The sequence below is a fragment of the Ciconia boyciana genome, chromosome 5, assembly GCF_034638445.1.
Source record: "Ciconia boyciana chromosome 5, ASM3463844v1, whole genome shotgun sequence".
NCBI classification, from domain to species: Eukaryota; Metazoa; Chordata; class Aves; order Ciconiiformes; family Ciconiidae; genus Ciconia; species Ciconia boyciana.
In genome coordinates, this window is record NC_132938.1 from 71,481,938 (window position 1) to 71,498,218 (window position 16,281).

The 16,281-nt window shown below is 43.2% G+C and overlaps 1 protein-coding gene across 2 annotated transcripts; it reads right to left on the bottom strand.

Moving 5' to 3' along the window:
* Window positions 1-1,317: 1,317 nt before the first annotated feature.
* Window positions 1,318-12,786, bottom strand: MGST2 (microsomal glutathione S-transferase 2). 2 transcript variants are annotated; one of them, XM_072862554.1, is made up of 5 exons: window positions 12,714-12,786; window positions 7,568-7,667; window positions 6,310-6,380; window positions 4,341-4,422; window positions 1,318-1,513 (listed from the first exon to the last, which is right to left on the bottom strand). In XM_072862554.1, the coding sequence occupies exons 1-5, from the start codon at window positions 12,769-12,771 to the stop codon at window positions 1,381-1,383; spliced, it is 444 nt and encodes a 147-aa protein (XP_072718655.1). In that variant the 5' UTR covers window positions 12,772-12,786; the 3' UTR covers window positions 1,318-1,380. The 2 variants fall into 2 exon arrangements, with proteins under 2 accessions (XP_072718655.1, XP_072718657.1); XM_072862556.1 differs by lacking the exon at window positions 12,714-12,786 and adding an exon at window positions 8,883-8,975.
* Window positions 12,787-16,281: the final 3,495 nt, after the last annotated feature.

Below are 16,281 nucleotides of genomic sequence, written 5' to 3' on the forward strand. Positions count from 1 at the left end.
CTTGCACCTTTGCACTTGTTTCATTTTATTGTTTCAAATGCTATTTCAGCCTTTGCCACCTGCAGGGACTAAGTTGTGCCCTTTAATCACAAGCTAACTTCTGCACATGCAACATGTCCACCTTTTCCATATGGAAGTTTATTATCAACCAGATCCAACACTCAATTATTTTGTGCTCAGGTTATCAACCTCAGTAGACTTTTAGAAAGACCATAAGCATGTTCATTATATAAACGTGCAGTATTTTTGGCCAAATCATGCCTTCAGCGGCATGACAAGGAAACTTTCTGCCTGCTGGCTCTAGCTAACGTGAGTATATTCAGCATTGCCTAAATAATCTGAATTATCAGGAGCTACCAAAATAGTCAGGCATGGCCTTGCTTCTCTATTCTTCTACATAGTTTAAATTGGCCATCAGCATACTTTAAGCTGATGGTGCTAAGCCATGACTTTTCCTCCCTTTTAGCAGAAAACTGTTTTCATAGTCAGTTTGCTTTTCATTGTAATTTTATGATTCCCAGAGCTGTGGCCATGCTGGGACGTTTGTCTAGTCTTTCCCACACCCCAGCCATCTGTGCCTTGGCGGGAGACAATGCAGTAGACCCAATTGTTAGACGAGCATCTGTGCCTTCTTTTTGTCTGGGCTGGCTCTCCCTCCCGCAAGTGCCGCGCTGTGGGTGCAGCCTGTCTTGGAGAGGCTTTGTGTGAGGGCTGGGATCTGCCTACAGGAGGGCCCCGCTTCTACGAGAAGGGTGTTGAGTGTGTGTCGAACTGTAAACGTGCGTATAAAACCGAAAGGCCTTCACAGAAACATAGGGTCAAGTGCAGCTTTAAATGTTTTCCTGAAGAAAGCAGTGTTTCCATATATGCTTAAACAGCCTCCTGCAGTGAGACTGGATGTACTTGGAAAACTGGGACCTCGCAGCAGCGTATTGCTTTGAAGCGTGTTTTTACATTTGTGCAGAACGGATGGCGCTGCTGGGGGAAATGAAGAGGAGTGAAGGAAGGCTCCAGAGGCATTGGCAAAGCTGAAGGACATTGGGTAAGATGGGCTGACGCTTGCAGTGCCAGTTGCAACCAAATTACTTAGTGAATTAATGGTTTTAGTTTTATGTAATTTGTTTAGGGTTTACAATACTGTACGGGAAAACAGATCATTTAATTGCAAATGCAGATGTGACATGACATTCTGTCTACTGACTTTTTTTCAAGAGTGTAGGGAAAGGAGAAAGCGTAAACAGCTCAGGAAAAACATGCATTTTACATTGCAGCGGGCTGTTAGTAAAGAGCTCTGATCCTTTATTCACATGCAGCTTATAATCTTTTTGGTATTCAGGGAAAGCATCCACATTATTTATTTGTTTTAAAAAAAAACAGTCTTCACAACAATTTACGTAGTTTCTTCATAATGCTGAAGTCCAGGTATTCATCCAGAAAGCTGTTAATAATCCCAGCTGCACCCAGGGTTATCAAGCACATCAGAATTATCAAATTCAAATAAAAACCTGTTAACCTAGAAGTGGAAAGCAGAAAAATACTGTTACGAGCTGTACATGGTGTGTTTACAGTGAGACTGCTTCTCCACACCAGTTGAGAAGAGGTGTGTAGAATCAGAGAGGATCACTGCTGCAACGCTACCTTGGCGTGTTTTGGTAATAAACTATTCCTGCACGTGACTTTTGGTAGGGAGAAGAGAGATTCCTAACATCCTCTCTATGGGAAAACTCTCCCCCAGTGTTTCTAAATATTCATGTGGAAGTTAGGAACTTGCTCCAGGATGAAGCGACCTCCTCCCATGACATGAAGACCTGTGGGTAAAGCCTCAGACAAGCTTTGGGCACCTCACTGCAACTGTAGGTGTAGGAGCCTTTGGGGCTGAGGGAGAGGCGTGCCTGTCTCTTACACCCACATCTGTTGGTCAGGTGCTCTCCACTGAGCTGGCAGGTCTGCCGCTGGTTATCGCTTTGACTTGGAGACGGATTTTTGGACCGGAAAGGAATAGTGTTGGTCCTAAAAAATCAGCGATTAGGGCACTTGCTGGGGATGGGAGAGGGTCAGGTTATTCTATTTGTACGAATTTGTACAAATTTTATTTGTACAAAATGGAAAGCTCCTACAGAAGAGGCTGGGAGAGCCCTTCAGCTCCGAAACACAGAGCTCGCTTTTTGGGCACGTGTGAGCAGGGAGCTTCCCCTCCATGCACGCTCTCTTGGGGCTGTTCTCAGTTGCCTTGGTGCAGACTCTGCTCTGACAGGCATATTCTGGGAGTTGCTGCTGGGTCGGCCTCTGCCGGCAAAGCAAGCAACAGAAGGTCTTTCTGGAGAATCCCATCACGTTACCATTGGAGAGGGGTCTGAGGAGCTTGTCAGCCTTCGATTTACAGCTAGCTATCCCCGTACCCACAGAAGCTGAAGAGGTTGGGTGCTCAGGCACCGCTGGGGGTGCGGGGAGCCTGAGGATCTCACTGGTGCCTAAAGACTTCATATAGGTAGCCTTTCTGGGCCTGCCACGTCTAGACGTGGGTTTCAAAATGGTGAAGTAGGAGATTTCCTCAGTTTCAGGAGAGCATGAGAAGTCTTTAGCTTAGCCCTTTAAGTATCCATCAGAGCCAGCTGGAGGGAAGGGTAAAGGGTACAGCTCACTTGCAAAGGCCTCTCCAGCACAGAAACCGAATAGAAGGTGCATGTTCCTGTTCTGTTCTGAAAAAAATCCAGCCTTGGCAAATCTGAACTGTGGTTCATGTAGTCAAGCGCACGAGTATGTGTCGTAACCAGCTCTTTGAGCATGCGGACCAGGTTTCTCTTTATAACTAGCACGGCTGTAGTCAGTGATTACAGTTGAGAATCGGTGTGAAGACTAATTACCTTCTCGCTACTGGGGCTGCTGGAGGCTTGTTGTATGTTTTGGGGCTGGGTTCTGCATGCCTGACTTGTGCTGACCCGTTGCTGGCTGAGGTGCCCGCTGGAGGTTGGCACCAGCCAGGCTTGCCGACGCGGGCCTTGTGAGCAAAGCCATTTTCTAGGGCTGCCAGGCTGACCCGCGGCACCCTCCCTTCAATGCAAAGAAATGAGAGTCTCACCAGAGTGTAAAGCTCTGTCTAATAGTGAAGCCAGCCACTGTTCTTAGGCTTCCTTGAGAGGCTGAATCTATTGGTCTAAGAGTACTGAAGTAAAGCATGGGAAAGATTTCTTGAAAAAAGGACTTTTTAGTTTGTTGATTAAAGAAAAGTCCGTTATGCTCTGCTTGTTCATTTATTTAGACTCTTTTGCTCCCTAAACTTCCTTAATAGTCGCTAGTCTTCTGGTTGGTGTTCATCGCCATCATTTGAGTTATTGCATCTCTGATTGGGAAATATAAAATGATCTCCATGTATTTGCTCTGGAATATGTACCCCCTCCCTTCTCTTAAGCAACACCTCTTCCAAAGAGGGTAAAGGATTGGTGGAGACCGTATTGTGAAGGAGAATGGCAATATCAGTACACAAGCTATGGAAAATAGCCCTGTAGAACAGTCTTTTGCTGCTGCAGGATTATTCACTGCAAAATAGTCTGATCATCTCGTATCTTCCTCTAGAAATATACATCCCAAGTCTTTTAATTTTATGACAAGCATATATCATGCTATTTTCTTTTTATGACTGATGTGTGTGCTGGAAGACGAGCCTTAGGTCAGGACACAGAAGATAGTGCAGTGGCTTCAGTGAGACAAGAAATAAACTGTGTGTTTGAGTGTTTATAGTGGAGGGGTGTTTTGCCCGCGTGCATGTTTGTTGAAGCAGAATTCACGTTACGAGGTGCTGTGCACTTAACATTCATTAACCTACGCTTATCTGAAGCTGTGTTCTCTTATCTGTTTGGTGAAAGTTCATCAGCCTACAAGGCCAGATGTGCTTGCTTCCTTTAGTGCATTTTGTATGGCTAGAGTAAAGGTCTTAACGTGACAAACCGAGGAAAAATTAAAACAGCAGGCAGGCAGGCACTGTGCAAGCCTTGCCTGAGCAGCCTCCCATCCTGCAGCGGTCCCGAGCTGCAAAACTGTCCTTCTGTTTTCAGACCTCTCCAAGTCTGGTTGCCAATATGCTCAGTACAGAGCAGGCACCCGCAAGGTGAGCATCAAACCTTTTCTCTCTTGTGACCTGTAGCACGTGCACATCTTAACCTAGGCTTCTACTGTAACAGTCAGCCCTCTTCCCTGAGGGTTTCCGCTTCAGACCTCTTGCTGACATTTTACACATGTTGCATTCAATTATAGTCACTTTTCACTGCCAGTCCTTGGCTCTCAGCCCAGCTTCAGACCACAGCCTGGAGCTTTTAACCTGCATTCAGTTGGTAACTCCTTACCTTCCTTTCACAGACTGTACGTAACCATGGAAGTACTTGTAGCGGGCAAACATGTACAACACACCCAGAAAGGAAGCTAATTCTAAGAAAGAAAAGATTAATAGGGTGGAAAAAACAGTTAGAAAACAAAAAAATGAGCATCTTAGACAGTTAGACACTTTAGTTATGTTTTCTAGTTGTATAGCTCTGGGGATTTTCATAGCTACCCATACCCTGGGAAGTTATCTTGGGAAACAATAGTTCAAAAGAGATATATGTATTCTTAAACATTCACTACAGGAGGCTCTTGATAGGGGTTTACAGATAGGGGTGGGCACAGGACTGTCCAAAAAAATCTAAAAGCATTCCCTGAAAAGGAGATCTCAAGAACGGACAGGAATCTGTAGCCCCGCCAGTTTGGTGGTTATCCCAGAGACAGGATAGTGGGTTGGAGCACTGTGGCTTGACCCAGCACTGTGATTTTGTATTGTTATGGCAGTTCATGCTAAAGGGGAGTGTTTGTTTTGGAAAGAGAATCTTATTTATGTTGTTAATAACCCGCTTTGCATTTATATAGCAGCTTTTATCCAAGGACATGAGGGAAAGCTGTAGTGAAGTTAGCTTTCTGACCTCCCTGTGGGAAGAGTATAAAGTCACCTCCATTTGATAGATGGAGCAGGGTGTGTAGGTCAGTTGTATTATCCAGGACTAAGCTGGATAATTTTGTGTTCTTTCAAGCCGTGCAAGTGAGTATTACAGAGGACAGCTTTTACTGTGTTCTGGATTAACCCGTGTAAACATACCTATGGGAGACGCTCAGCTGAAAAAATGACTTACAGAGGAGGTTAACATAATCCTTCTTTTCTTACATATGACAGCACATGTCTGTGTTGCTGGTTAGCAACTGTGATTTGCCTCGATTTAAGTGTCTGTCTATGAGCACATGTACTATCTCGTATCCAGTTTGTTGACTTAAATGGTGCTGCTTTGGATTTACATTGGATTTGCAGTGGAGATGGGACTCTGGCTGTAAGAGACCCCCAAAACAAAAGTACTGTTTTGGAGCAAACATAGAAAATGGAGAAGAAAGCTAGTTGTTCAGGAAGGAGAGGTATAGTGGGCATGAGCTAGTTATGCTTTCTCCAGTCCACAGACTTCATGCTTCTAAAACATCAGCTGGGGAAGGGTTAATAAAGCAGAATGCAAAAATTAGGCTCTGTCACAAGTTCCAGCTCTAGCAGAGTCCACCCCATCACTGTTAAGAGACATCACAGACCCACCTTGGAAAGTCCAACAGAGTGAGAGGTATGAAAGCTCTGTGGCCTCTGAGTTCAGAACATTTGACCAAAAAATGCCTCCCTGCTAGGTGGCTGAGAAAACATAATAGATTTTTCCGAGTCCCCACTGCATACCTGAAGTACAGTATCTATGGCTGGAGACGCCGCTCTTATGCCTGTGCTTCAGTGCTCAGTGCTATGTCCCAGAACAAACAAGTCACAGCCCAGTGGTGGTGTCACTCATCTGGGATGTCAAACCCCAAAGGTCTGCTGCCTTGAGCTCCGTCTCCATCAGCCAGGGGTCCAGCCACAGGCATGAGTGCTCTGACCTGAGTCTTTTCAGGCTGCCCAGGGACGATAACTATGCCTGATGTCCTGTGAGAACTGTCCCGGAATGTGCAAATAATCGTTAGTGGGAAGCATCTGGGAGCTGGTTTTCTGAATGATTCACCCTGCAAATCCACTGAATGTATGATAAATGTGCCATGTACTGACTCTTGGTTTGCAGAGAGAAGTAAAAGCTGGTGGGGCTGTGTGAAATGCCATGACTAAGTGGGGATTTCAGTGTCACATTCTTCTAGGAAGGCTATGCTAAGGTAATGCAATTAAAAGAAGGGAAAAAGATGCCTACAGTCATTTACCTCCTGATAAAACGAAAGTGTTTTAAAAAGTTATGTAAAACTCAGTCCAAGATAAAAACGAAAAGTGTTTACCTTGATTAAAAAACCACCCTGCAGTCCAGAGGACAGTCAGGAATATTGGGTAAAACTCCACACAGTTTTGTCTGCAGAATAAATTTGAAAGAACATTAGTCTGGAAAGGAAAAGAACTATAGGTGGGGTTTTCAAGGAGGATCGGCTTTGGCCTCATTTAGTTGCCACTAAAGTTAATGCTATCGAATCCAGTGGGAGCACAGTCAGCCGGCATTAGGCACTTTTAAAAAGTCTCTTCTTTGTAATCTCAAATACAAACTATTTCAAATATTTGCCTGGTATTTAAACTTGGACAAGGATCTGGATCCCAACTACATGGAAATAAATAGGACAAATAATCCTAAATCAAGTGCCTGTAAAGCAGAGAGAGGCAGGAATTCCAGCACATGGATGTGATGTTAATCACTTATCTCCATACTCGGTAGGCAAGTTTGGTGGGTCAGCATCCCAGGACTGCAAGAGGAAGCACAGAGCTGTGCGTAGGCAGCCTGCATTGCCCTGCTGAGGCCAACTGCCCTTACGAAGTGCTGTCAGGCACAGACAGCACACGACAGATCTTCTTATGGTGAGGACCATAACATCTTCGTTTGTGGACATCATCAGTTTTCCCACCAATATTTTGTTGGGATATCTTTTCTTGGTGGTTCTGAATGAATTTCTTTTTAACGAATTAGGCATCCTTCTATATCTAACATATTCTGTTATCTAATATGTTGCCTTATGTATTCGAGATTTTGTAATTGTTATCCACTACAACTACAGTTACAGCAGATGGGATTGTTTGAAATAAATATAAATACTTTTGCATAGGGTCATTAGCTAATCACAAACTGAAGCCCTTTAGGAATTAGACAGGCTATTCCACCATTATCCACTGCGAAGACACAGATTTTCTGTGCTCGTCTTCCACGTGTTTGGTGTTACCCACAGCCTAAGAACTGACAGCACACCTTGCTAGATCCAGAACATCTGAATTCTCTAAGTTACAGTCAATTAGCTCTCAGCCCCTACTTAGGTTTGGGTAATCTGATTGCCTAGTTTGATCAGAATTTGAGCAGTGACTGTATAAAATGAGCTGAACTTACCCCATTATCATTAAAATAATAGCTGAACCATTTGAAAAGCGATCTGTTCATTATTTTTCTTTTTTTTGAGCAAAGGATGCAAAGAAAAGGTAACATTTTAAGATAATGTTTTTGCTTCTCTTCTGGACTGAATTGTTATTCATTGCCACCATCTTAATGATCTCCGGACTTACTGTGCACGAAATGTTCTGTCAAATTCTGGAGCTCCAGTGACAGCTGGGGGCATGACCTTGTGCTTCATTCTTGATTTCCCCACCAGCCAACCAAAATGACCTGTAAGCAAAAATAAGGGCTCAGGAATTACACAGTTCCTCGGCTCAGTTGCGTCCCTAACACTTCAGTAAGTTTTTAAATAGAGATCATTGTTCTGCAGCTCTTTCCGTTTCATTTGACAGAAAGAGACCAATATTAGATAAACTAGTTTTCCCCTACAAAAGTTTAGATCTTACCTTCAAGAGTGACACTCATGAGGAAGGGGAAAAATTGCTATTTCAGAAATATATTAATTCTCTTTTTGCATTTGCTACACTAGCTATGACTTCAATATCCTTCTGCCTCATCTGAGTCCTAGAACTGCACAGCCTAGGAGCAGCCTAGTCACCCTACAGTGGCAGGGTGCTGCCTTACAGCATCTCGGTAACCAAATTGCCCTGATGGAGGTCACCTCCCGACTTGCTGGAGTAGCATATGGCCATTTTGGTTTAGGGATGCTAAGAGCTATGATGCTTTGGAGTCTGGGTCAGCATTACAGTCTTTGGAAGCAAAAATCTGGTAGCCACCTTTTTAAAGTTATTTACCCATATCTTATAGCGCATGCTTTTCCATCGGTTGTTATTGTCTCGGACTCTCAAAATTCAGTGTGCTGGAAAGAGCAGAGAGCTGCAACCTGTAGCCTGTTAAGCTGCAACAGGCTGTAGCCTCTTCCCTGCTCTCCACCTCATCTGCTGCGGAGCTCTGAGAGTCATCTGTTAGAGGACCTATGCTGTTTCCACCTCCACCGATCGGAGCTGATAGTACTTAGCTGTCCTGTAAAAAGCATTTTTTAGAATTGATGTAGTGCCATGAAAAAGACAGATTACCTACTGTACAGTGACTAAATATCAGTTACTTACCAAAAAACCCCAAACCAATCAAACACTATCTCTGCACTTCTGACCTGTATTTCTAGGATCACCTCTGACGTGTATATGTAAACCTCATTTTACTGATGTCCTCATTGCAGAAGTCTCCCCCTAGAAGTCGAACAGAGGCTCGCAAGGACAAAAGGCAATACACAGACAGCAAGTTTTTGTATGCAGCAGAGCTATTGGGCATCACTCTGTTTGACTTTAAAACTCTCTGGGTACCTGGAGTTATTTTTCTGGCTGTGTCATAGCCACCCTGTATGAGAAGCTCACCGTCTACCTTGTACCTAAACTTTACCTGGATCCAGAAACCAGGCACCAGTTCACTAAAAAGACTTGTCTAAGGGGCAAGCCTAGAGCGTACCTTCTGTCCTCCCTTCTGGCAGCAGTGGCATCAAAATACAGCTGGAGATACTGGTGGTGCTGCCCTGTGCACCTCTTTTATCTTAGCCCTGTGGCCAAAGCCTTTTCCCAAAAAAGCGTTTTCCCATCTGTCTTCTCCGCATATAAGTAATTGCGGGCTGTGTTCAAGTGACCTCTTAACCTTTCTCTCCAGAGACTAGTCAGAGCATCTCAGCTATCTCTCTGTAAGGCAGGTTTACAGGACCTTTCATTGTATTCGCATCCAGCAAGACCTCCTCCACTCCCACCCACGCATCTCTTGTCATGCCTGGTGATTCATCCGTTATTTGCCACCTTGCAGCCCTTTCAGAAGGGAAGAGGTAGTGGGGAGGGTTTAGGGAACACGCTTCAGGGAGACTGAAACTTGCGGAAGCAGAAGAATTACCTCTGAGAAATGTTTTCCCAGAAAACTTAACTGAAAAGTTGCTTTTTAACTTCTGTCACCCTCAAAATGATCTATTTTTAATGACAAATGCTATGTGCTGGCAAATCCTGCCTGGCTTATTAGTCAAAGTGGTAGGTGAGCCATAGTGTTTTGTGCAATGGCGATTTTACCCAGCAATGCGTTCCTCATTTTCTGGCCACGCTGAGCCATTCAATGCTTACAACCAGTCTGGGACCAGGTTTTTTCTACTGAGGAACTAAGGCAAGCCAGGGCGGCTCATTGCATCCAAATCAGTTGAAAAAAAAGCCTTGAACGGATGCTGGACAAAATAAACTTACTGGGGGAAATAAGAAGATTAAGGCACTGTAGGGGCCAAATCGGTCTTGTTTGTTCAGTGCAATTAACCAAAGCAAATCATCAAGGCCATGCTATAACCCTGGCCTCAGCTGTAACGCAATCTGCCCTTGGTATTGCTCCGTCAGCAAGGCTGTAGTTTGAGGGGCAGAGATTTGGGAGACTCTGGTTAACCATACAGAGAAACAGGTTGTGATAGTACAATACTATGGCCAACCATCATAAAATCCACTTCTTTAGTGGCTTCCACTGTGATTGATGGGAACTTTGCTTCAATTAGGGACAAGTGGGCTAATATATGCCAATGAAAACCAAGCCGTGGCACTGCCTAACGGGTGACTAGAGTCATGTCTGTCACCTTAAAAGAAAAGGTGAGCCCGGTGTGCAGAACAAGACAGGTGCCAACCAGGGACTTGAAAAGAGCTCAGGAGAGGAATAATTACTGTATTTTTTGTTAACTGCATAGGTCTTGCCTTTTAGTTCCTTTCCGGTGAATGGAAAGTAGCGATGTAACTCCAAATTTAAGTTTTGTGGTTGTGGTTTAACAAGGGCTAAAGTAAATAGTAAAGCAATGGGAGAGCTCTTCTGCCCCACCCACTGGCAGTGCTGTCGTGAGGACTCCAGAAAGCATTGCAGCAGGAGTAACAGTAAAGATTTTCATAGCCTTTTCTTCCCCCTGCATCAAGTTGTTCAGTTCTAGCAGGCTAAATTACATGACTGAGGCAGTTACAAAGTCTGCTTGACTTGCCTTTGTTTGCTTTTTTTTTGCTTTCATCTTCAGGCGGCATTTATGGTTACTGAGTGAATATCTTTACTCTGAAAATATGGGACAAAGCAGGCTTTCAAGGAACATTACTCTCAAACATTTTATATGTGTTAAAAAGCCTGTAGAGAAGCTGCTACTTGTACTGCAGTGTATGATAGTGCATGTTAATTTGCATGGCCTGGCCTAACAACCTTTAAAAAAAAATTCAAATACTTTTTAATAATGTCTTGCTGGGTCCTGGAATTACTAAGAGTGATTTTAAAAGGTGCTAGTTCAGAGAGATGCTTCAAAATAGAGGAGCAGTGGGACTCCTCCCTGTTCTCTCCTGTATCAACGACTGGGATTCGCTCTGTCCTTTCGCTGGATTCCCTCGCTTTCCCATCAGTCTACAAAACACTAATCTCTCAAGCAAATCTTAGCTGCTTAAAACTGGATTCATGACTGGAAACCACATCCTGCATTGTTTCTGCTCTTTCTTTCTACCCTAGAGCATTTCTTGCACAGCTTAATCTGGAACTGACCTGATTCTGTGAATAACTCATGGCTCTGCGACACTAAATCTTGTACCTCTGATGATTGCTAAATGAAACCTGACTTCCAGCACTGCTTCAGGGAGGTCGTATTGCCCATTAGCACTTTCCTAACTCAGGACCGGAGGCTCAGCAGAATGAAGAGAAGAGCAAACAGAGTACCGAGTGCTGCCTATGTTGGGTGTATTTTGTTCAGAGCAAGAGGTCACGCACTGGTCTGTTCCCCTTGCATGAGCTGGTTATAACACATGCTTACAGTGCTGGTTTTGCAACATTCATTTAAACTCCCATAAATTAATCTGTGTTGGTTTACCCACGCTAGAAAGCATGGTGAAAGCAAGCCAAGCTGTGATGATTTAAATCAGATCAGCAGATCAGATTCTTACACAGGTTTCTCCTTGGGCTTGATGTCAGATGGCCAGTGTAAATTAAAACCCAGGTTATCTTGTCTTTTCTGTGATTTTAACTACGATTAACTAATATGGATTAACCATCACAAGGAAGAACATAGGTATTTTCCCCCTCCATTTGCGGTTTCAGTATCTGTGCAATTCCCTGAGCTTTCCAACTGCAGTACTTTTCCGGATAATGTTTGTTTGTCTGTTTGTTTGTTTTTAATCCTTCACACTTCTAGGTTAAAAATCAAGGTAGGCAAGTTGAACTTTCACAGAAGTTGATGGTAAATATTGCCACCAGATAGAAATGTTCTGTGAAGATCACAAGGGTATGTTGTAGCTGATCTGATGACGGAAAAAGAGAATGTAAATTTTAGGTGCTTTTTATTTGCTTTCTGTTGTGTTGGGCTTTTTTTAACCTGGAAGGGTCACATTCTCAAGCTTTTTTTCTGCCGGGTACAAATGTTATTTCAGTAGTTGAGGCTTTGAGAACAAATAAACAAACAATCAAGCCACATAGATAGGTTGCTAGATAAGTTGGCAGTGCTATAGATATTTGAAAAAAAGGCAGAGTAATTATTTTTAACTTGCTCTTAATCTCATGCTAGTATAGCACAAATGCCTTCAAAATGTATCTTGTTCCCTGGTGTAAACACAACTATATGAATCAGCATATTTCAAAGAAAACGATGACAAACATTAAAAATGCTACTGCAGTTTTAGACTGATACACAGCAAAAAGAGCATCTCAGACTTGCCCACTTCTTTCCCTAGCCCTTGATTCGCAGAAGTGTATCAGCAGGGGATAAAATAAATCCATTTAGATCTTAAAGAAATGTAATGATGAGGACTTAATATGGAATATCTGATATCATTGCTGCCTGGTGTAAAGGTTTGGTTTCTTCTTTCATTTCAGATGCTTAGTATATATCTCTTATTTCAGGCAACAGTTTTTACAGCGCTTTAAGTCCAGCATTGGCGTATTTGATTTCACAGATTTACTCTCACTTTTGAGGTTTTCAATTGTATAGGTGCCTAAACAAGAATCGAAACCAAGACACGATGTGGCTTTGGGGTAACTTTACAGCTAGTCACAAGCTCTCACTTGTAAAAAAAAAAAGTCAGCAAACAACATAGAATTGAAAACAAATTAGTTTCTCCCACAGGGAGAAGTAATCTGTCCCACTGAGCCAACTCCCTCTCAGACTACAGAGAGGGTAAACAATGCTCCGGTGAGAAAAATCTTAGGAGTTCTCAGAAATGAAAGTTACAGAGCAGCCAGTTTATCATAAAATAATTTCCAGTACTTCAGAACCGGTGGAAACCTTCCCAAGCCCCAGCCCCACAGCCCCGCAGATCTTACATTGCTGGAAGGCGGAAAGAAGAGAGACAGCCGCGAGCAAAATTAAACCACCAGCCATGTTCCCAGCAGCTTCCATGTGCGAGCAGGATGTGTGTGTGTAGGAGAGAGAGCTTGAGTGAGCAATAAGGAAAAACAACAGGTGGAGAATTATAGTGCTTTTCGGCATTGCAACAAAGGTCTGCCTTGGAAATAAAACAGCCTAACTTTTTAAAACAAGAGTACAGAATTATGGCCATTTTTCACTCCTGAAAAAGTTCAAATGCAGTCAGCCAGCCCTGCCTGCCTCTTGCCTGCGTGAAAGCGCAGAGAGAACAAAACCAGCCTTTCCTGCCTCTGTGGATTCAGCTGTTCTTTTATGTCTTAGATTTCAGTTGCAATCTCTTTGGGGGTGAAGACTTTTTGTTCTGTGTTTGTACAGGGTCTAGCGCGGCGAGGTCTGCATCCATCACTAGCAGCACCACTCGAAAGCAGCAGGTGCAGGAGAGGCGAGGGGGGAGCGGAGCTTTGTACTGTCCCTACACTTGATTTACGGGTTTTGCGGAACACGTACAACTTAGGCTCCGACGGATGTCATGACAGCCACTTTACAAGTAGTCAGCACGCAGAAAGGAATTGTTCAGGACAGTTCAAAGGGTAAAACAGCTGAGAAAGAAAGAAAGATCTCCCCTCATTTTACTGCCTGGAGTACACTTCCTATAGCTTATGCCTAGTCCTAAAATGGGGCCAGATTTTCTCAAGGAACGTTTTTTCATCAGCTAGCCCTAACTAACAGGCAGCTTAATGTCGTTAGCCTTTATGATCCCATAAGACCACTGGAACAAAACCAGTGTAATGTTTGTTGTGACTCCAGGATTATCTATCCACTTTGTCTCCAGCTGACGTTTTAAAAGGTTATTTCTTGGGTATTAATTCAGTATGTTGTTCTTTCTAAAGATTGGAAGAGTAGATATACTGTAATAACCGTAGTTGGATGTTTGTGCTTAGTAACTCTTTAATTGCTGATTTATGGGCTTTAATTGCGGTTCTTATTGTAGGTTGGCTTTCTGACCACATAGTTTCTCTATGTTTTTAGCGGCTGGCTCAGAAGCGTTCAAAACATTGTCACCCTCCTGATATAGGGAAGTGAAGGAAAACTCTGAAAGAGCCGGTCATTTGAAAAGTTAAAACCACAAGGGCTAAACATTTTAAGGCCTGCTGACATTGAAGTCATGGGGTTTTTTCTGACTTTATTCAAAGGATGTGAATTTCCAAATGGCAATGGACATGCAAAGTCCAACAAAGATTGACTTAAAAGTAGGCAGGAATACAATCGAGGGCAGGGGGTTAAGTCCACAGAAATATTATAAGTTACATGGCCATTATGGCTGAGCTAGAGTCTGCTTAAAACTCTGTTCACTTTCCACTGCTAGCAGAGTTTGTAGTTGCATAGTACGTATGCCTTTGGTCATACGTAGTCCACAGGCAACTTGACCTAGCATTATGCTTCCTCCCTGTGTAACCCAGAATAAGAAGTCGGATCATATACAAAACAAGGTCGGGTTTATTTATGATCGTGGAAATACAGTAGTACCTCAGATGCCCAGAGCTTTTATGATGTGTATAAGCCCCAATACATAAACAGATACCAGGATCAACCAAGAGATTTCTCCAGTTATGTCAGGACATTTTGACAGCTTGTCTGTGGCTGATTTCTCAGCTTGCTCCTGATGAATGTAATTTGATTCTGGATTTCCTTCACTTGCATGTATTTCGTATGTGCCTTGCTTATCTCTGCTGTTGTAAATGCATGTGTTTTCTGCAGCTGTCCGAAGGTGTCTCCAAAGCGAGAACAGAGGCCCTGAGCAGTGAAATGTAATGTGAAGTCAGAGATATTGGTGTTATCTTACCAGGTCTTTCCCATTTGGAAACAGTGGTATTTTATTCCTGCACCATACTTCGTATTTGTGCTCTACAGGGAAAAGAAGTTTCTCTAACCGTAATTTACAGCAGGGGAAACTGAGGCATTGGGTAGGGACGGGACTTGCTAGTTTCACGCAGCAGCTGTATATCAGAGCTGGGAGTCTGCCTAGCCCCTGGATTTAAGGCAAATCAGTGGTCCTGCATCTGGCTGACCTGTGCGTCCCTGGCAGACCTTCCCAAAGAGGCTGGCTCTTCTCTCTGTAGAGAAGCTCCTGTTGACCAGCAGCGAATGCAAATCCCAGCAGGGTGGCAGAACTGCTGTCACGAGAGAGCAGATGGTTGGGGTAGTGAGACCAAAAGCATTTTAAGCGTGAAACCAGACTGATCAAATAAGCTCTTTTAATGGAGTTACACTGTCAAAGCTGCTCAGTTTTTGTCTCTGGAAGAGCTGAAAAGAGCTTTGCAAAGGGCAGTGTTCAGTCTATGCAGGGGTGTAACTTCTTAAAGGCCAGTTACAAGCGGCAGTGCAGCATCTTTTATTTTTGAACACCTTCTAGGAGACAAGGTCTGAAGAACAGAGAAGCTCCTCTGGCTGGAAGGGAAAACATATCTGAACTCTCATATATTTCACTGGAAACGTTTATAGGGTAAATCATGGCTATTACAATGTATGAGGCTAGCTCACCTATCAAAAGCAGTTTAGCTACAGCAGTAACAGTAGTGAGCTCTACGGTTTATTAATTTACTCTGCTTTTCAACAATATATTACAAAGAACATGGGCCTGCGTGGCACTGGGTCATACTCAGGCTTTACATTTATCAGAACTATGAAACAGGTGAAAGAGGAAGAAAATATGTTTATTCCTTCAAATGTTCCTATTTCTACCTCCTAAATACCAGTTGTAACCCATGTCTGCTGTTGTTTCATATATACTTTGCATGGGGCCTCAGAGGAAGGCTGAACAGTCCATTTTACCCAGTTCCTTTTAAGGTCTGGTTGTTGAGAGTCCCCTGCTTTGTGGCAGTGTTACCAAGTGATAAAACAGATCCTCATTTTCCATCCCCTCCTCTGGACACTGGTGGCATGAGATCAGACTATTTTTTATGGTGGTGGCAGAGCAGGTTTAAAAAGATGAAATAGAGTAGTAGCCAGAGGTTCAGATTCCTCCCTGATCTCCACCTTCTGCAGCCTTATGTCACCTCCATCAATATTGGATATAAGTCAGGAAAGAATTGGTTCATGGTGTTCTCATCTGGGTGTACAGCAGATTGATGTGATTTAACTCCCATCAGTCTTAATGTGAGTTGCTATATGCACATAAATTCCCACATGCCCACAGGCCTCTTGGATTTCCTTATGGCCTTTGGGTATCATTACTTTTTTTTACTTCGGACATTGCAAGAACGTATCTGGGATGCAATTCTGGACTGCGATAGAGCATAATATATTTTTACATATGTTTATAAAACATAAAGTGTGCCAATCTTGCACAATATCCCATTGTAATCATAGCAGGCTTTCAAAGTAGCAGCGACAAGAGGAGTCTAGATCATTGTAAGTACCTTCACGTAATTACAGTGTGGGGTTGTTTTTTGTTAAAACAGTGCTTTTCTGTTAAAAAAATGTGGTTTTTTAAATCTTAAAATATCTTCACCTGTTCTCAGCTCT